At 39.9% G+C, this 21,043-nt stretch overlaps 1 protein-coding gene across 17 annotated transcripts in view; it reads left to right on the plus strand.

Moving 5' to 3' along the window:
- SNAP91 (synaptosome associated protein 91) overlaps window positions 1-21,043 on the plus strand; it is a 71,801-nt gene that overhangs the window by 19,734 nt on the left and 31,024 nt on the right. For all 17 annotated transcript variants that reach the window (XM_074581254.1, XM_074581259.1, XM_074581257.1 and 14 more), the window contains 11 exons: window positions 1,882-2,024; window positions 3,105-3,180; window positions 4,977-5,079; window positions 6,965-7,058; window positions 8,412-8,523; window positions 9,938-10,044; window positions 11,463-11,504; window positions 15,142-15,212; window positions 16,597-16,624; window positions 18,621-18,730; window positions 20,000-20,100. In XM_074581254.1, the coding sequence (XP_074437355.1) occupies window positions 1,882-2,024; window positions 3,105-3,180; window positions 4,977-5,079; window positions 6,965-7,058; window positions 8,412-8,523; window positions 9,938-10,044; window positions 11,463-11,504; window positions 15,142-15,212; window positions 16,597-16,624; window positions 18,621-18,730; window positions 20,000-20,100 (987 nt within the window). The remainder of the gene's footprint in view (window positions 1-1,881; window positions 2,025-3,104; window positions 3,181-4,976; window positions 5,080-6,964; window positions 7,059-8,411; window positions 8,524-9,937; window positions 10,045-11,462; window positions 11,505-15,141; window positions 15,213-16,596; window positions 16,625-18,620; window positions 18,731-19,999; window positions 20,101-21,043) is intronic.

Consider the following 21,043-nt stretch of genomic DNA (forward strand, 5'->3'; position numbering starts at 1 on the left):
GAAAGGAAGTACGTGGAAAATCATTAACAATGATTACTGTCCTCTCAGGGAAAGTAAAAGATGAGTGTTTGCATAGTAACACAGATAATGCTTAGCCTAGTAGTTAAACTTTTTAACTTTTAACTTTTTCGACTGAAGTCTTCAAACTTCAAGCCTTGGCCCTAATATTAGGTCTGTGCTCTTTGTCTTGCGTGAAGCTGTGTCCTGAAGTCTTGCCAGGGCTGTGTCTGGTGTCACACGGGTTTTGGTCATGCGGTTGCAGTATGCAGTTTCCAGCCGTTCTCAAAAACTAGGTAATGGCTTGTAGAAGGTCATTGCTGGCTGCCTAGCAAGAGTCTGTAGGTAATAGGTGATGTAGTAAATCAAAGATCCTATCAGTAGATGTGCAATAGAGATGCTAGCGGGAAGCTTGCTGCCCTACTATTTATGATTGAAGTACTTTAATTTCATGTACTCTCCTGTGCAAGTCTACACCTTCCTGATGTACAGGACACAAAGCTGTATTTTAGTCTGGTTCCCTAAGACAGTCTAATGTCTTAGTTCTCTATATAAGGTGATATAAGGTGCAGTTGCTTGCAGAAGGCTATTACTCTTTTGTGTAAACTATTGTCTATCCTTGCCTTCTTTCCTGCTGTTGAAGAGGTCTTAATGCGTGCCTGAATGCACTCTTCTGCTCTCTAGGTCTGTAGAGGCTCTAGGAGGTGTGCTGTACCATGCTGATGAAACTCAAACCTCTGAGATGACTAGAGTATCTGTTTCTGGTGATACCTCATTCTGGTGACGTGACTGGGTTCGGTGTGCTTGATGTATTACCTGCAAGTGAAGAATTCAATAATGCTTATTCATCTAACCCAGAGGCAGCAAACTGCCACAACTAACTCTAAAACCTGCAAGCAGTAAAGTCATGTGATATGCATCCTAACTTCCTCTGGGATGAATCATAGAACAGCCCACATTGGAAGGGACCTCAAAAGATCATCTGGTCCAACCTTCTGTGAAAGATTATATAGCATTATATATAAGATTATCTAGCACCCTGTCCAATCACATCTTGAAAACCTCCAGTGATGGGGACTCTACCATGTCCCTGGGGAGGATGTTCCAGCTAATGATTGTTCTCTATAAAAAATTTCTTCCTTATATCGAGATGAAACCTCTCCTGTTGCTCCTTCTCTTCTTCATATGGCCCCTTGTGAAGAGAGAGCCTCTGTCGTCTTTGTAGCCGTCCTTTAAGTACTGGAATATTGTGATGAGGTCTCCCCTCAGTCTTTTCTTCTCATGTTGGCATGCTGCTTCCCTACTCTCATGCTGCATGACTTGATGACTATTAGAATTTTTATACACATACATTTAATATATACATATAACATTGTGTATTCACGTTTACTAAAACAACACACAAAAGTAGCAAGAATATTCCTTTCAGTTGCTTTTCCTTAAAAAACTACAAGACGCGGGTGCCTTTATATATTGACATGCAATAAGAGGGAGAAATGACTGTAAATAACCCCATAGAAACCTCCATGCCAAAGAATATCCGGCTTAAGCTGTGGCTCAGCTTCCGTGTTTGGGGGACAGATGCAAGAAGTGAAACACATAGGCTGTGAAGATAGAGAAAAGTTGGGACATAGCTCAGGGCAGAATTCTTGGAAGGCTAGTACTGTTGGGTGAAAGAGTCAGACCAGTGTTGCTGTCAGCATGTACTAATATAAGCTCAGTTTTTTGGGGGTTTGTTTTGTTTTTTGAAGTGTAGTAAGCACTGAACTTGCTGTTTGTCACAGCCATGACGTTCACAGCCTGGTGGACTGAGAGCTTGGCCACACTGCAAACTTTTTCATCTTATTTGTAGCACCTAACACCTTCCTTTTCTCTCTCTGACAGACTTGATCCAAGCAACTAATGAAACAAATGTGAATATTCCTCAGATGGCCGATACGCTTTTTGAGCGAGCAACAAATAGTAGCTGGGTGGTCGTATTCAAAGCCTTAGTTACCACGCATCATCTAATGGTTCATGGCAATGAGGTAAGTGTAATCAGCTTTCTCTCGAGACCACGCTGGCACTGAGCAGACTCCAAGCCAAAAACAGTAGTAGTGCAAAGGCACCTCTTCTGAACCAGTAAGGACCTGAGAACAAAGGCAAGAATGATTCTTGGTGAGGAGCAAACTTACTTTAACAACAAAGTTAGAGGCGTGCCGATTATCTGTCTCTTCATTTACAAAACCGTAGCATAAGAGAAAGCAGCAGCCTGTTCCAGGATGTTGACAATTTATGTGCTGTGTGAAAACAGAGCTGTGCAGGATTAAGGACTACCTGGGACTTCTTGACTAGAGTCAAAGTTGGTGTTCTGGCACGTGTCTACTGCCATCCAAATCACTGCCTTCTCTGCATGAGCGTTAAAATCTTCCTAGAGCTGTAAATTCAACCTGATAGTCTTTTGGAATGCGTTTTCCTTGCCCTTGCTTTTTATTGACCTGTATAGACTGGTATGTCTGCGTAAAACCAAAAAGCATACTTAAAGAGCTTTGGTATGACTGTGAAACAATTCCTCCCTGGCTGTCTGTAAAGTTTTTTCATGCAATGAGCTTCTCCGATGTCTCAGCACAGATTTTTACTCCTGCCCTATATTTCTGTTCCAAGTTTTGTCCAATGTTCTGATTTGCTTTCTGTAACTGTTTCAGGCTGTTAGTCCCTGTACTTGACGCGGGCCCTGCTTGTTATTAAAACAGGCCCTCAGCTTGGCTGAATCTGGGGGCTGCTCGATTGAGAAGTCTGGGACTAGCCTGGATATGCCGCTTCGTAAGCAGATAAATCTTGTGCTTCTTCAAATCTCTTTAAGAATTAAACATTTTTATTGCTCCTTCCACAATCTGGTTTGTATTTTGCACAGGATCTGGTTTTATGTATACAGTAGGATATTTAGTTAGAGATTCAGGCTAAATGTAATTAGTCTGAAAGGATGAAAAAGGTTTTGAGGTATTGCAGGCTAAACAAAAATCTGGGTTTTCATGTGTGTATGCTGGAACTAGACTGGTAATCTTCCTGCTAAGAGGTACAAAGCCTTCAGATAGAGCCTGTGATAAGAAAATAACTTTGTGTTGCAGAGATTTATTCAGTACCTGGCATCTAGAAACACATTGTTCAATCTCAGCAATTTTCTGGACAAAAGTGGATCTCATGGTAAGCCTACTCCTGTCTGTAACCTTAACAAGATTCTACGTAAGATACTATTGTTAATTTGCTTCTTCATTCATAAGATGCAAATAATATAAAAAATGTGCTACCGAAGCCTTTTCATAAGTACTTAATGAATACAGGAGCTCAAGTGAACTGCTGGACAACTCAAAACAATGTTTCTCAGTTCCTGCAAAATTTTTACTGAAAAGGTGAAACCGTACAACTCACTTAGAAAGTGCTGGTTGAAATTAGGACAGGGTCAGCTATCTCCTTAACTGTTATAGGAGTTAAGGATGAAATGATAACTTTCCATTTAGTTTTTACTCCGCCTTAAATGGTAATTTGGTTGCTCGGGGACACTGCACTTTTAGGAGTTGTCTGTAAGTGTTTAACTGGGGGTGGAGGGCACCAAAAATCTATCTGGTTTTGACTTGAGTAGTGAATTTAGAACAGTCTAGGCAGAAATTAAGGAGTTCTCTCTAAAGCTTATAAAGTCTGCTTTTCTACTTTGCCTCTGGAATTAATAGTGAATTTCCCTGTTCCTTCACTTAACAGAGGAAAAGCTTGTTTTGTGGTAGCTCTACTAGAGAAGAGAGAAAACTTATTATTCTGCAGCTGTCAGAGAATATTTGTAGACTTCATGCAGAATGCAGGAGGGCTACAGTAATGGGCGAGATCGAAGCAATGCTGTGTTAACTCCATGTAACGTGGAGACAAGTGACACCAAGACTTGGGTATCTTTTAGAAGTGGTAACACAGGGCAGGAAAAAAGCCAAACAAATATTAAAACTGTGTTCGTCTTAAGCAAAACATGCTATGCGTGTTCAAAGATACTGGTATTTGGCAACAATGAATTCTGTTAAATGCGTGCTTTTGTGTTCTTTGCCACTTTCTTTAAACTTAGATTGTAGTTTCATAGATAATACAACAGTGTGTCATAGATAATGAGGCATCAGAGTTGTTAGTGTGAAGTCTGAGTTGGCAGAGATACTTAAAGTTGAGAGATATTAAGGAAAAATACAGTCAGTGACTAAGTCGAGATTTTAACAAAGGTAGCAAAAAGGGACTTGTACTGAAGAGGAGGAGGAGCAGTTGCCTTTTACACACATTTCTTTAGCTTAGAGGAAGAAACTTTGAAAGAAATACCTGAAGGATAGACTGTAATACTAACTGTTCAGGAGTCTTCTGGGCTTGAAGGTCACTGAAGTTTGAGGCTCCTTGTACAGTATCATGTGCCTTGAAGATCTCTGGTGTAACAGTTCAAAGACGACACTAATCCCTGTGAATGCCATCGTCATTTCTTTGTTCTGATAAACCTAGTCAGGGGAATTTTGAAGGTCGATGTAGGAGTTGGGAGGGACTGACATATGTAAAATAGTGGCAGTATTTAAGTTGAAATCAGTCTTTATCCTGGAAGTCATGTACCAATTAAGTATAAACTTTTTGTTAAATTGGTAGTTGTTCCTGTTAACAGAGAGGTAACTAATTTTGCCATGAAATAATGTTACCACATAACTGTGTAGGAGCCACTAGCAGGTTTCCCCAGGAACCCGTGCCACTGGTGCACTGGTTGTAAGCAGAGGACAGTGGTAGGACAGTGGCAGATTCTTTGGTGCAGCACTACTGCTTTTTATTCAGAAGCTGAAAGATGTCTTGTGGTGCCGTTTCTGTACGTGGAGTTGTATAGTGCCACAGAGATCACGTAACCTTAAGGTCTATTGACTGTATAGTATCGTTTATTAAGGAACTTCCAAACAAGCATGAAAATTAAATGCAAAACACTTAACTGTTTTTTGCAGGTTATGACATGTCCACCTTTATAAGGCGTTATAGTAGATACTTGAATGAAAAAGCGTTTTCCTACAGACAAATGGCATTTGACTTCGCAAGAGTGAAGAAAGGGTAAGCAAAGTTTAGATAAGTAAACTGATAGGATAGCCTGACCTGTGAAAACTGTGCTTGTGGCATTACACTTACTTTTAGTATCTCAATGACTTTGTTTTTACTTTCTTGATTTAGCCACAATGAAACACCAAAACGGTTGGGTTTCTTAAGTATTTGTAATTTGTTAAAAATTGCACAAGGAGGAGAGGAAGGACTGTGGGTAGTAAGGCTAAAGTAAGGCACCTTGCAGAACTGGGAGCTTTTAGTGCTAGGTGTTAAATCTGACTCTTACTAAATTGTGCTGCAGCGAAACTGTGTTTAGGATTTGGAGAAGGAAACATTCTGAAACTATATTTAGGATGTTTCATTAGTCTCCAGACCCTTTCCGTAAGAAAGATGACTGATTACAAAGGAAAACTGAAGTAAACAGCTGAAGTTCTTAGCAGGCAACACAGCAAACAGTTATAAACCAAACAGAATATGTTTGTAAACTACTGGTTTTATGTCCCACAAGGACCGTGTTTAAAAAAAAAAAAGAGTCATTTTTTTGGTCTCTGATTCCTCTCACTGGGACTTCAATGGCTCTAGATTCTCTCTTGAAGCACAGACAACACAGCAAGTGGCTTCACGCCCAGTGAAGGTGCAGCTTTATTGACTGCATGCTGAAGATGCTCCTGCTAATCATGAGTTGTGTACGGGATCCTTCTGGCTTGGGATTCTGAGCTGTTAATGCAGGCAATGCTACCAGGCTGTCCTCTCCCGCTTCTCAAACTGTTGTGTAGCTGGATGCCATTCCCACGGTGGGGACCAAAGCAGTTATCTCTTGAACCTATCTGGAATATGAATCACAAAGTTTTTGATGTGAAGACTAGTAGGTAGTTGGATTGATATTTCAGGCAGGCTTTGATCCAGCTGGATGCTGTTGTGCTAGCATCTTAAGTTCCCTTTGTCAGCTGGTGCCTTTGAACACTTCATGTTAAATAAACATAAGTTTGAGTTGCTGGGAATCCTATTCCTGCCTTGCTATATGTTCCTGGAAAGGCTTTCAACGTGTGTTATTTCTGGTGCTTGAAACAAGGCGCTGCCTCAGAGTATAGCATAAAATAAGTAAAAATGGTGGTATGTGTTCCCTGAGAGGAGATGCTGTACCTGTCAGTGGCCAGAACAGGGCAACAGATAATGGTGGTTGTGCAAGTTTGCGATATTCAGAGATAAAAATGGGCACGCGTGAAGACTCCTGTAAGACTATGGGTGGCAGTTAAGGAATGCTACACGTCCATGACTGCTGCTTGATCCTGTTGGAGTAATGGTTCAGGACTGATAAGGCAGGTCAAAATCGGTGGACGTCCTGTGAAGGAGTAATGGAATTAATTAATACCCAGGAATACTGAGGAAAGAAGCTCTAAGCAAAGATTGCCCTGATTTAAATCGTTACTGAATTGGCATGCATATATTGTGGCACTTGAAGGGGGAAAAAAATCCAACCTATAGAGTTTTTTGTCTTCAGTGACATCATTAAAAAGTACTCTTAGCAATGAGTTATCATTAGTTATTAATAACAAACTTAATGCACAAAGACTATCAGTTCTCTGAATACTTCTCTGACAGTATTTCTTGCCAAGTTATTTAAACTGTCAGTATCTTCTTTCCATAAAGAGATCAATCTCTTGCATTCATCACACTAACACAAAACGTTTCTTCACCTGCTGTCAGGGAGGGTGGCTGGATGAAGTATTTTTCACACCAGCTCTCATGATGATGTGAGAAGCAGGAGAATCAGACAGTGCTCCAAACATTTGAAATGGATTATAGCTGCTTTAAGCTCAAATTGAGACAACAAATCAATGTGGGGGAAGGGACGGGGGAAACGCCATGGCTTCTAATCTGTATTTCTCCCTTGCAGAGCTGACGGTGTAATGAGAACAATGGCGCCTGAAAAGCTGCTGAAGAGTATGCCAATATTACAGGAACAAATTGATGCACTACTTGAATTCGATGTATGTATTGAAGCTGACCCAGCAACTTACAAATGCTGGGTTGTAATGAACACATTTCATTCCTTTTCATTCCCATTTCATTCCAACCCATACCTTCTGGGTAATGCTTTACTGATCATCCCATTGTGTGGGCCAAAAAATTCCCTTTTCGTTGTCCCACTGAGGTAGTGTGGTGAAGAATAGCCCTTTCCTGTATGTACGAAAGGTGCAGATTGCAATTTTTTTTTTTTTTGTAGCAAGGGTAGAAGAACAGTATGGGAAATAAGGGGCATTGAGGAATGCCAACTCAGAGCTTGGAGTTTCATCTGCTGCATCAGTGAGGGGAAGAAATGGACAAAACAAGGAGACTGAAGAATCTTTTTTTTTCTATCTCTTGGCAACCAACTTCTTTTTGGGGGGAGGGAAAAAGCCATTAAAATATCACGTGTACAGTGTTTGGCTTCTTCAAAGTCTTTGTCCGGTTACAGCTGTAAACTAAATTGGGTAAACTTTAATCTGGACTATTCATACAAATAAGTGTCTACAATATATTTATAATGTTATGAATGTTGGTGGGATTGTTTATCTGCCTTTAAGGATGAAAACAGGAGTCAATTGCTGTAGGAGGTACAGTGTAACGTTGCAAAGAGGTCTTTGGAGGAACCAGTCTTGAAGTTAGAATCATAGAATCGTTTGGGTTGGAAGGGACCTTTAAAGGTCATCTAGTCCAGCCTCCCTGCAATGAGCAGGGACATCTTCAACTAGTTCTTCTGTTCTTGGTGGGCAGAAGGCCACACTCCCAAGCAGAAGGCAGAGCCAACTACAGCTTTCAGAGGAAAGCCTTAGAAGTACATGTCTCACTAATGTGTTTTTTGTTCTTAAATGGCATAGGAGTTGTGATAATGCTCTCAGAAGAGGGGGTATTTTTAATAAAAGAAAGATCTTTTAATAAACGAGCACTCATTTTCTGCCCAAGTTAATGAAAGTGGAAGGCTCTTGACACCATTAACCCAGCTGTATTATCTGCTTGACGACTGAGGTTTTGTTAAGCTCTGCTGTGAACGGACATCTTTTGTCCAGTTTCATTAAAACTTTGTTAATTGCATCTCTGCCTTCCTCCTCTTCGTGATAGGTGAAGGAGTCAAGACTAAGATATTTACTGTTGACGGGAATACTCCTCCACTTTAGTGGATTATTTTGGAGTAGTGAAGAAAGCAATGCTCCATCTATGAACAGAAACCTTTGGTTTCTTTGTGTGAAAGCTTGTATTTGGTGCTTGATTCTATCTATAACAGCATCAGATACCTGGTGCAAGAGGAAACTTCTGATTGCATTCAGTACATCTGTTGTAAATAACTGTTATTTTATTTGCAGGTTCATCCAAATGAACTGACAAATGGTGTCATAAATGCTGCATTCATGCTTCTATTTAAAGATCTTATCAAACTTTTTGCTTGCTACAATGATGGGGTTATTAACTTACTAGGTAAGTAGCCTGGTGCCTATGTCTCTCACCATGAGTGAGTGAAAAATGAATTTCAGATCTGCTTCAGGTTTTTTACTTAACTTTCATTAAAACTACATTTTCCTTGACTGTTCTATTCTGAAGCGAGAGAAAACTTTTAAGCCATAACCTCTTACATTAGTGTCCATCTGAGACTGGATTGTCATATGCCTTTAAAGTTGAATAGACTTCTGCTTAAAGACACTGAGCATGTCTGCGCTTAAATAAATGTAGAGTGCTGCGTGAGCTTGCAGAATATTTCCTGCAAGGTTAGCAGAGAAGCTTTTGCTCTTTGATTGCATTTTTGAGATGCCCAGATTATTCTGTTGTATATTTTATGTGGTAGCCTAGTATGAAGCAATATACTCCTGAATAACATTCCTGATCTGTCTGAAAGCATGACTGCCAAAGCTGGATCCCCACCAAAACCTTACCTACCATCAGCCTACAAAATCTGTAGGAGAGCTGCGAGCACGTTCTGAATGAAGCTCAGACAGCTTGCTGTGATCAGCAGCGTAGCACACCTTAAGCTGTCCCTGCAAAAGACTTTGTTATAAAATAAAACTGCAGGAAACATAACCGACTCTGTAGAAAATGAGCTTCAAATATTAAAACTTTTGAGCACTTCAGCTGGTCTATAAAGACAGCTAAAAACTGACATTGCTTGGCCAGCATGACTGACCTAAAACTCTGGTTGCAAATAGAACAGGAAGAAATGGAGAGGTTATGGAGACTGAACAGGCAAAAAGATGTTCTTGAGCTGTAAAGCTCAAACAATTTTTTTTTTGTACCCATGTTGGAAAGCTTTCTGGTAGTTTCATAAAAGTAAGTCCCAGGTCTTCTGACTAAAACTATAGGCATGGGAAGCTTATGGAGCAGATAAAAATGGGTTGGGCATAACAATTGGATTGAGATTTCACTGTGTACTGCTATTAAAAACGTAAGTTCAGGTTGAAGTATGTGGCAGTTTTGCTTGGTAATGGACATGAACCAACTTTAGAGAGCTACTCAAGTGGAAAAAGTATTGTTCTTTCGAGTGAAGACACCATCGGAGAGGACATAATATATGTTTAAGTATCCTTAATGACTTTGAATTTTAAGATTGGTAGCTATTTCACCTGCTTGCTTTTTATCTTTAAAAACCTGGTTTACATCACACACAATGCTATGGCTGGTTGGGGTGCAGTTTTCCAGTCTATATAATTCATTAGCAGCTCAGCAAGCCCAACTTCTAAATTCTAGTAAGGACTAGGAATGCCACTAGATTAGTGTCCAAGTCGAAAAATGTTAGAGTGGAATATTCTTGAAATGTGACTTTCCTGAAAACTAGAGTTGCTGATGAATGCAGACCTAATGTAAGATATCTTAACTGAAATTTGCCAAATTATTTCTCTAGAGAAATTTTTTGAAATGAAAAAGGGACAATGTAAAGATGCTCTTGAAATCTACAAACGATTTCTTACTCGAATGACCAGAGTATCAGAGTTTCTTAAAGTTGCGGAGGTAAGTGACTTCCAGTCTTCTGGAGTCTGGCACTTAAGTATTTTGTGAATTTTTTAGCACCGATATTAGTTGCACTTGTTAAGCATCTGACTCACTGTGTATAAATGTGAGGCAGTATAGAAGTTCCTAGATTTGCTTGTTTGGCTCTTCTTGAAGTAGTTAAGCCCTGCTTAGGACTTTCACGTGTCTCTGCTGTGCAGCCAGCCTCAACTTTCCTGGTGCAACGTAACAGATGACATGACTTCAACCATATCAATATCACTTGGAAATGCTGTAATAAATGCATGCTTCTAGGACAGGATTGAACATTAGAGAAAGATAGAGCAATTAGGAATAAAAGCATAATGATTTTGTAAGTCTGCTTTTTAAGTCTTAAGTGCAAGTTAACCAGAATGTGAGATTTTCCTAGTTTTGATCCTTGTTATCATCCTCTTATGTGGATAATATGAATATTACATGGTTAATTAACTCTTTTGCTAGGCTCTCATTTGTGGTAGTTGGCTCCTTGGCACAAGATGCACATTTTCCATGTTTCATGCTTCATTGTAACAGACAGCAGTAATGAATGGAATAAAAAGTTTGTTTCTTTGCTAATTTACTTAACTATTTATGAAGGAGCCTGCTAGACTCCCGAATGGAATGGAAGGTCTGATACGAACGTTGAACTCGAGGGAGTGAAGTACTTTAGACACCTGTAGGTCGGCTTTGCAGGACAGGAATTATAGTGACTGTACTTCAGGATTAGTAGGTGCAGCAGAGCTTGTTCTTCTGCAAAAGCTAAGCCATCAAAATTCACTTATGCTGTAGCTGCTTAAATTCTATTGTGCTGGTCCATTTGCAATATCACTTGCCTAAACCAGGCCATAATGAGGGAACAGGACAACTACTAGAAGACTGCAGACTTAGACCTCATCTTACTGTGTTTGAAATGCTAGGAGAGAAGCGCAGAACAACAAAGTGACTTGAGCTTTAGCATTTTTAATTTTGATGTGATGCCTTCTAGGATTTGTTCACTGGCTGACTTTCAGAGAACTTCATTAGGGTAGTCAGGTTGTCCAAACCTGGATAGTACGTGTTTGGCAGTTCACTAATGCTGTCCTTTGAAACAACAGTGTATGACCAGAAAGCCCTGCCTGACTTGCAGTATGGACCGTGAACTTTACCAGGGTGGAATCAAACTCCCTTTTTTCTTTCTTTTTTTAATTTTTTTAATGGATATTTAATTAAAAAAAAAAAAAGCGCTGCAGGTGGTTGAAGGTAGCTACTGGAAGGACTGCTATCTCCACTTACTAGTTTGTGGTCTTTTTTCTAAAGACAAAGTGCATTATAGGTTGAAGAACGTACTACAGTTCTAGTCAAAATTAGTGCTTGCCGCAGTGGAGTAACACACTTATGTTTTATCTCTTTTATATCCACAGCAAGTTGGAATTGACAAAGGTGATATCCCTGATCTTACACAGGTAAGCTTCTCTTGTAGTCATTTTGAATCTGTGTTAATAACTAGAAGTTGTGTAATTAAGAAGCGCACCAGGAATTTAAACATTGGTGGGAAGTCATACCGCCTAACACTTTAAAGTCCTCCCATCTTGCAAATAAGAACTGGCCAAAGCTATTTTTGAAAGCTGATAGAACTAAAATAACGTCTTGCACGGTGACTTCTGACCTGTGGTTGAAGGATAGACTGTTTTGCTCTTTCCTTGCTAAAGGACAGATTTTTTGCAGCTTGCAGTGCAAGTTCATTTTTGACGACAGACTGCATAGAGGTTGTGATGTGACTTGCTTCATAATCTCTCCCTGACACGGTCTTGGTCTGGAGATGAAATTCAGAGCAGCTCTAGAACTACTGTCTTGGCTTAGGTACGGTGAGCTTGAAGTTTAAATGCAGAAGTTATGATTTGACTGCTGAACTTCTCTGTCAGTATGCACCAAAACTTTTAACATCAAAATTCACTTATGCTGTAGCTGCTTAAATTCTATTGTGCTGGTCCATTTTCAATATCACTTGCAAATTGGCCTGGGTGCCTGGCTTTATGTTTAATGTGAAAAGAATATTTACTTGGAGGAAGAGATCCATGCTGAAGTTTACTCATGGCAGTTTTGATGCCAGTAAAATTGGAACAGGGGAGCAGCCCAAACTGCTTAACAGTTGTAAATCCTAAGTGTTCATAACCTATGAACGTGTAGTTTTTGAAAACCTCTTGAAAGCCTGGTTTAAATGAGCATCAGAATAGTGGTTTTCTTGGTTAAAAACTCAGTTAAAAATTCTGAAAGTGAGACCTGATGTGATGGTGGAGAGTTTTAATCTTTACGGGTTTCAGATGCTATGGGGCTATGAAGCCTGGCCACTCTTTCAGCAGAGGAAAGCTTAGACCTCTAGCAGCGTGTGGAATACCAAACCCCATTCTGAAATAGCTGAAGTAGTGTGTTCACCGAACTCTGTACCTCAGGGGCTCTTTTTTTAACAAGGTCCAGTCAGTCGTGAAGTAAGTCCTTGAATCAGAAGAACTCATCTTAAGCTCACTTAACGAAATATGCTTTATAAATTCCAGTAGTGCTTTTCTTTTCTGCTTGTGTTGCGTCAGCCTGCTGGAAAGGCTGCCTGCTGGGACTGTGCAAGTCCTGTTCGGCATCATCAGTCAGTGCCGCGCTTGCTCAGTGGCACCTTAGTTACTGCTACCGGAGGGTCCCTTTCACCTCATGAACCAACGCTTTAAAATAGAATAGGATAGTTCCTTTGAGAGGAAGGGATCTACAATGATCTTCTAGTCCAACTGCCTGACCACTGCAGTGGTCTTCTCAAGTAATCCCTCATAGCTGTGTTCTCCCAAAGGCTGCTTGGGACTCGCTTGCTAAGGTTAATCTGCAGCATGCTGTAGATTTGTGTATAAGACCTAGCCAGTGTATTTCAGTGAGAAATAAACAAAAGGTGAATAATAAAACTGAATTTCAGCTAACAAGTAATATACAATTGTATATGATATCAATAGTATACCTGTATTCCTAAAGCAAGCCATGGCAATGTTAGTAGTATTCAACCAAGAGTTGGTTGTGTTGATGCTCTAGATGTATACATGCTCTGTAAATCAAAAAAAAATGATCGCAGCACTGAAATACAAGTTGATAGCTGTCATCTTTGGACTTTCTACTTTGGCTGCGATGTTTTGGAGGCTGAGGAGGCATCTTGGCAGCTAAAGAGCTTGGCTCATTTTTATTTATTAGCGATTCTTAAAGTATGGCAGTTATACCCCAGACAGCTAGTGGGGAACACGTATCAAAGGTTCTACCACGATGCTCACTGATAATTTCGTCTAATGTTGAAGCAGTATCTAGAAGAAATTAAGCGGTGTTCAGTGTTGCAAATTGGATACCAGACAATACTTAATTTCCAGGTTGTTGCATCTGGGTAGAACTTTTCTGAAGCTTCCTCTGTGAATTCTGTTTGATAGATGAGTTTCATATTGCCCTGATGACTTTTAAGAAACACGTGCGTAATACATTGGAAGACTCTTTAAAGTGTGTAAAGGTAACTGGTAACAGGAAATAATGGCTTTTTTTTCTTCTTTTGAAACATAGCTTTCTGCTTATATGTTTAAGTGGGCACAACTTTTATCTTATGCTATAGCCTTTTTTAATATGTAGAAATCTGGCTTTTATTTATTTATTTATTAGCAAATGAGAGCCTTTGCTCATCTTTCTCTTGCTGCTGGAGAATTCTTGTAAATAAGTCAGTTCACTTGTGTTTAACCAGATTCTTTCTAGTGCTCAAATTAGTTGAAAATGAATAAATATGTCTATAAGAGCAGCAATGGTTAAGATGCTTCTGCACTGCGTATGTATGTGGGACGTATTTAAACTCAGGGCATCACTTAAGGATTTTTTGAGCATTTTAAATTTCTGCATGTGTTAAGTTACCTTGCTACTCAGTTTTAATGCCAAAATTAATGTGCAGATACTAAAAGTATACCTAGCCGTGCATTGGTACCAGCAGGTACTAAGCATCCTGAAACACCTGATTTAGCCAGCCAGCCGGCTTTCAGCAAACTGCACATAGGAGCAGTGGATAGTCTCTTTTCAAGCATCACAAACTAACTGTTTCGATGCCTATGTATACGCTGAAATTAAAGACATTATTTGTGAAAAACACCGTAGGTATTGCTGTCAGGAATTGTGGTTGATCTGAAAGAGACTGATAAAGAGAATTCCCCGTTTAAAGACTGTACCACTGATGAACCGGTAACCCTGATGGAAATATTTGACTGTTATATGCTACTCTATCTCTCAAGGGTTTCCTCCTTGCTTGTGGATCTTGTAGGAGTGTCCTTGTTTGGACTCTATTTTATACTGGAGTAGCTGAGCACACTGTCGTTTGCGTTTATGACTTTTCCTGTCTACCATTGTAACAGCAAGTGCATGCCTGGGGGTGTTGCCTGACAACAAAAAGGTTGCTTAAAATAAAACCTAAGGTCGGGGAGGACTGAAAAAGCTTAGATTTTGTAGATGTCTAAAATAGCAACCTGTACGAGTTTTGAGCTAGTGGCTGGGCTCAGTAACCTGCGCCTGGCTACCATCTTGAGAAGAAACAGCTAGAGGGTTTTTGTGATGTTGGGAATCTTGAACCAGAGGTAGCTGCTTTTGGAGGCATCGGAAAGGACTTCTGGTTTGTTTTGTTTAGACTGCAAATGTTATCTAACCCTCTGGTCGTGAAAGAGGTGTTGGAGGTTAGACTAAAAGCAAAACTGAAAGGATGAGCCTGAACCTACTGCTCTTAAAATTAACCCTGTGGGTGCCTGTGCTGTTGTCGATGTTTAACACTGACTCAAAGCGTGGTCAGCAGCACATCCTGGATTTAGGCTTCAGGTGCTGCTTGGTAGAGCTAAATGTTTTCTCTCTGCAGATTTGGACACAGTGTTGTCTTTCAAAAGCTGTCTTTGCCTGAATACTTCTAGCATGGAAATCCACTATTCTTACTGCGGTGTAAATCAAATAAGAGCATGAGCATGCACATGGTGGACTACAGGGAACATGGTGCTGGATTTCAAAAGTATCGCTAGGTCAATGCAATGTGTTCAGTAGTGTATCTTTCTCTTTGCTTTCAAGGCTCCTAGCAGTCTCATGGAGACCCTGGAGCAACATCTAAACTCACTGGAAGGAAAAAAACCTGGCAACAAGTAGGTATATATGTTGTACCATGTACCAAGGTATAATAGTAACAATGTGAGACTAGCTGATCTTTAGGTTTGCCTCCCCCAACCTCTTATTGCCACTTAGCTGGAAAATAAGCTGTGGTAAGCCTAGGCTTTTCCTTTCCCTTACAAAGTCATCTTAATTGCAACTTTTTTTTTTTTTTCTTCCTGGGGGGTGGAGGGAACCAACACACCAAACAGCTAGACGCTTTCCAAAATGAAGTCAAATTAACTGAAAACTCCTAAAGAACTGTTTTGCCCTGCTGCTAAGGCTTTTGTCATCAAAATTTATTTGTTTTCTAATGGCTTTGCATCTTCTTACTAGATAACTTGTCCTGGCTAAGTCTAGGAAGGATTAAGCTAAACCTGTTTTTTCTTTTTCTGTTGCTTTCCTTGCAATGTAGCGAAGGGTAAGTACCTATGCTGACATACTGCTTGCATGCAGACGTGGTTGTGGGATTGTTTTTAAGGTGGCTTGAACACTTAGAAATAGATATCTTCTTTAAATTGTACCTAAACTGTTGATGGCCTTTTCGTATATAGTCATTAAGTTATTTTTGGTCACTGCTGTCTTCTAATCAGTTCTACAGCTCCTAGGACTTAACCAATTTGAGTAACCTGTAGGATGGGTGCAAGTTCAATGCTGGTGCAGTTTTAACTCAACTCCTCCTTGCATCGCTTAGACCAAAGCAGCTCTAAAAATATGTAGCAGTATTTTCATACCTCATAATAATGACAGTAAACAAATGCGCTGATATACATTTAACTTAAGATTAAGGCTCTGTTGATTAGTGTTAGTGTGATTTTTCTTGCATGTGGGAGAGCTTTCAGCTTGGACTTTCCAACTGTTTCCTTACTTTTAAATATCACTATTTTAAAGTAACTCTCACTTTCTTTTGAAGACCAGCAGACTCTTAAGCATTCACTGACACATCCTCGGAAGGCTTATGTTGGATAACTGCTTACATATTGGTCTTATTCTGCTGCTGTTGCATGACTTTATAATATGGTGACATCTTGCCCCAGTAACTCTTTTCTACTGGCTCCTGTAGGCCCAAAAGGAAGACATTTGTGTGCATACCTGCCTTTCCTCCATTAAGTAGAGCTTATTTAAAAGGCAGAATAATCCCATGTTAACGATTAACTTAAAAGATTCATTTTAGATCTGAAGTAAAAAATTTGCATTCCTTGTCTGAAGTGCCATGTGGAAGTTTGAGAAAGTGGAAGGTCATGCAATTGTAGAGACCTTCAGAAAGCTGTCGTGCTTAGCTTTGGGACTTTTTGCAGGAGTTTTGATGACCAGAAACATAGTTTCCAAAAGTGTACTTATCTGAAAACACCTTTTTTTTTTTTTTTTTTTCCCCCCTAGATCTGGTGCTCCTTCTCCTCTGAGCAAGGTAAATACTGTAAATTGCTGTACTAGTTAATTATTGTCCAGATGATACGCTTTAGAACATCTTAAGGGCATAAAGAGTTAAATTTCCATCTCCTAATCTGCTTTTTAGACTTCGCTACCTAGGCCTTACCTAACTGACAAAATTGCGTCTTTTAATGGCCTTTTTAAATAATGGCCCCATAAAAGCACTTCATTGCTCTGAAGGGCTGTAGTGCTTATACCAGTGCAGGATGCTAAGCAGCTTTGCCAGAATTTGATGGCCAAGCTTTGTGAAAGCCTAAAAGATACACATATCTTTATCTCAGCTCCTTTTTTTGATTATTTTTTTTTCCTCCTTACTCTGTACTGTTTCTCCTCCAAACTCTTTAATCCATTTGCAGCTTTTTAGGAGGACGTTCTGACTCTTAAAACCACATTCATGTGAAAAGCCAGGAAGACAACTTTCATCTGATATACCTAGTTTCAGAATTATTAGCCTTTATTAGTGAGACTGCTCACCTTAATCTAAAGCGAGAGTTGCCAGTGAAAACATCTCGGTTTGAGTGTTAGATAAACTAATGAGCTTTTATGGTGTTACTGACAGTAGTTTCTGGTATCCCTGAAGCGTTACCAGGTGCTGTAGTTTTGTGTCTGATTAAAGGGTGTTGTGCAGGAAGAACTCAATGAAGATCTTTGAATCTGGGTGAGACATTTCATGGCTGATTCTAGTGAAAGCTCTGAAATGTCTTTCCAAAAAGCCCTTTTTAAAACAACCAAACAACCAACAGACTCTTGTCCGGTACTGTAGCAGTTGGTGAGAACTATGTGAAGGCTCAGAAAGTGTTCTTACAACTTCAAGTAATCGCCTCTTCCCTGATATACATGAAGAATTTGGATGACTCTCGTCTCAAACATTAGTAAAGGCTTGAGGAGAGTCTAGAAAGCTTATACCCATCCCCTGCTAGAGTTGTGATGATGGGATGGCAGTAGCAGGACTCGGAAGAAAGTCACTTCAAATTTGCCATTCTTCTTCTTTCTTGGACATCGTCAGAATGGTGAACAGTGCTAAACATAGAAGATGGTTTCGCTTGTTAGGAAAAGGATCTCTCTATTGTGTGGGGTGCTTTAACAAAGCTCGTAGTATCTTTTAGAAATAAATTGACGCTCTTTAAGGTAATTTGAGTCTTCAAGTGAACGGAAGAGTTGCAATATACTCTCTTGAGTGTCTGTTCTTGACATAGTTGAGGTACCCTTATGCAGAATTGGAGGAGCTAAAGAAGCAAAATCATAGGCTGAGCTGTCTTTTATATCTTGCCAATGATTTAACAGTTAGCACTGATTGCTCTTAAATTCTCTTCAGCCTGAAGGTTTGCGTACATACTTTTAATTTAGTTTCTAACCACTTCCCTTCTCCCACCATTTCTACCATTAAGGTACTAAGGTGCCGTCATGGACTAACAGACAGTTCATTCCATGGACAAAATGAAGGGTCTGACAGATGTAGAAACAAACCCACAAAAATACTTTGTTCCTTCCATCTCCAGGATGGTCTTAAAACTAAGAGGGAGAGAGTTTTCTGGGGAGCAGACTATTTTCTTGCAATTTGCTGGTAATCCTTTGACACATAGGGTAACTAACAGTTCTTAATTGGGATTTTAAAAGGCAGGTAAGGCAACTCTGGATCGCATGTCTGAGTTAGTTGCCTAGATGTTGGGTGAGTCTTCAACTCAAGGGACTGAAGCTCCTGTGAGGCTGGTCTCTGCATGCATTCAGAGCACCTGCAATAGCCATCTCCTCTTGAGCCAGGCATCGCTAGGTGGAGTCATCTCAGAGTTTCTCAACTCCACCGCCCTCTGAAAACTTAAACTCGCCTTCCTTAAATTTTCCCAAAGGGGAGAACAGCTCAGGATAAGAAGACTTGATGTCAAAATTGGATTTTTAAAGTATGTGAATCTGTGCATGAGTTGTTTGTGGAGAAATGCTGGTATAGTGAACATATATTTAAAATATTTCTCCAGTCTTCTCCAGCCACAACTGTTACATCTCCTAGTTCTACTCCAGCAAAAACTATTGATACATCTCCTCCAGTTGATCTTTTTGCAACTTCATCTACAGCTGCTCCAGTCAGGTAAGTTTAAAATAAATAAATAAATAAAATTGTTATTGAGCCTGATGTAGATGCCGAAGTAACACTTGTAACAGGAGGGTTGCCTGCAAAATTTTTACTTACTTTACAGATAGTGTACATAAGTATTGAATTGGCTACATTATTCTACCAGCATAGACCACAAATGAGCTCTAACAAAAAACAAAAAAAAAAAAACCAAAAACAAAACAAAAAAAAACCCAAAAAAACCCAAACAAACAAAAAAAACCAAAAAACACCAAAATAAAATTGTGGCTACTCTGATTTGCTTTCAGTGTAGTAGCGATGTTGTACCATTTCCAACATAAACTTTTAATTGAAAAGGCTGAAGTAATGTGCAAATCTAAAGTAGTCTTTGCTGACCTTCAGTATTCTGTTTCTAAAACTGCTGAATTAAAATTCCTTTTTCTTGCTGTTCAAATTAGTTAATGAGGCACAAAAATAATGAACTTTTGGAGGCTAAAATAAAAAATAAACATTTGGCCAATGAGAAAAATCTCAACCTTGCTTTCAAGTCAAAACCAGAGCACACCGCTGTTGCTCATTGTAATGAGTGGAGATGAAAGAATTCTACATGTGTAAAAGCTCTAAGCTTGAACCAAATCCTGAAGACGCGGCTAACTTCAGTTAAATGTCAGACGAAGTACTTCACTGAAGAAAGATCTTCCACTGTTTATTATTTAAATGTTGTAAATGAACAAGACCTTGTTTCCTAAGCAAATATCTCTCTGGCTTAAGCTATAGAAGTTTTACCAACTCTCTGCTACCTAATGCCTGTTTATTGCCTGGAAATGCAGGTTTCCTTCTGACATGGCCCAATGAAATATTGAAGTAGAATGAAGCTGTTTTCAGTTGCAGTGGTTATTTGCTCTTAGGGACTGCCTGGGATTTTGGTTTTGTGTGGTTTTGTTAGTTTTTTTGTTTTATTTGTTTGGGTTTTTAGGACTGTAAAAGTGTCACAGATCTGTTACAATGCCATTATCATGTAATGGAAGTAAGTTAAGGTCCTGTCCTGGGGTGTAATGTATTCTTGCCACTTATGCAGTAGAGGTGTTTATGGCCACTGCTCTAATCCTAAACTCTGGAAAAAAAATGTCACTCTCAATGGTTTCATCAGTCATCCAAACTAAGGGTAATTCCTACAATCCAGTGATGCTTTTTTTTTTTTTTTAAAAAAAAAAAAAAAACAAACCTTGATTAAAATGGACAAATTCCTTCAGTATTTAATATCTCTCTTCCTTTCCTTGGCAGCTCTACCAAACCATCCAGTGATCTTCTGGACCTTCAGCCAGATTTTGCCGGTACTGGGCAGGCGGCTCCAGCAGCTCCCGCTGGAGCCACTTCATGGGGAGGTAGAGAAACCTCATTGTCAGCATCTCTTCTTGCAGTCGCCGTCTCCTTGCCTGGCTGAACTGAAACCTGGCTCTTTCTCTGCTAGCACAGGATGTCCCCAGCTCACTCCCAGGCTTCTGCTGACCTGACAGCCAGGCATCCCTTCGCAGCGCAAGGCTACTCTTTTTTCCAGGGATATGCATAATAGTATAAGCTGCTTATAAGGGCCTGACGGCAAAGCTGGGGGGAGCCAGGATTATGTGACTAAAAGTAAGCAGGGGATGGCTGAAGGTGAACAGGTAGGGTAGGCACTTTAAAACGGAAGAACTAGAACTGCTTGTGTGCTTTATGGCAACGTGAGGGCAGAAATCAACTCTTCTGTTCGTAAAGAAAAGCCCCCAGGCCAGTAGGGAAGAATTGAAAATATTTTTTTAAAACAAAAATGCATCTAAGGCCAATGGTGGCAAATTAGTTCTGCTGCAAGTTTGATTACCTCTGACAACCCTTAACGTGTTTCATTAAAATCTTCCTTGTCTGCTTAGAATAATATGAAAATAGAAGTAGAGGGCTAACTCCTTTCAGATAGGAATACTTAACCAGCTCTCTGAAATCTGAGCTCTGGGGTGAACCGAGCCTGTTGTTGCAGGCAGCGCTAGCAGCTGGTGATGTGAAGAGGACCGCAATAAATGTAGGCGATGTTCACTCCTGTCTTCTGAAGGCAAGGAATTAGGCCAGTAAATGTGATTTAACTTAACACAGTTGTAAACCCACTGTGGTGTAATCTTAAAAGCTCTTCGCTTGTGTGGCAGCTTAATGAACTCATCAGCCCTCTCACGGCAGGAATGCTACACTGAGTCATGCTGACTCTGCTGTGAATGCTAATAATACTGGGTACTAGTCGCTTCTGCATTCCCTGTTTCTCTTCTTAGCTTTAGTTCGTTAAAGATGATGTTACATCGCAGC

Source organism: Larus michahellis, chromosome 3 (assembly GCF_964199755.1).
Source record: "Larus michahellis chromosome 3, bLarMic1.1, whole genome shotgun sequence".
NCBI classification, from domain to species: Eukaryota; Metazoa; Chordata; class Aves; order Charadriiformes; family Laridae; genus Larus; species Larus michahellis.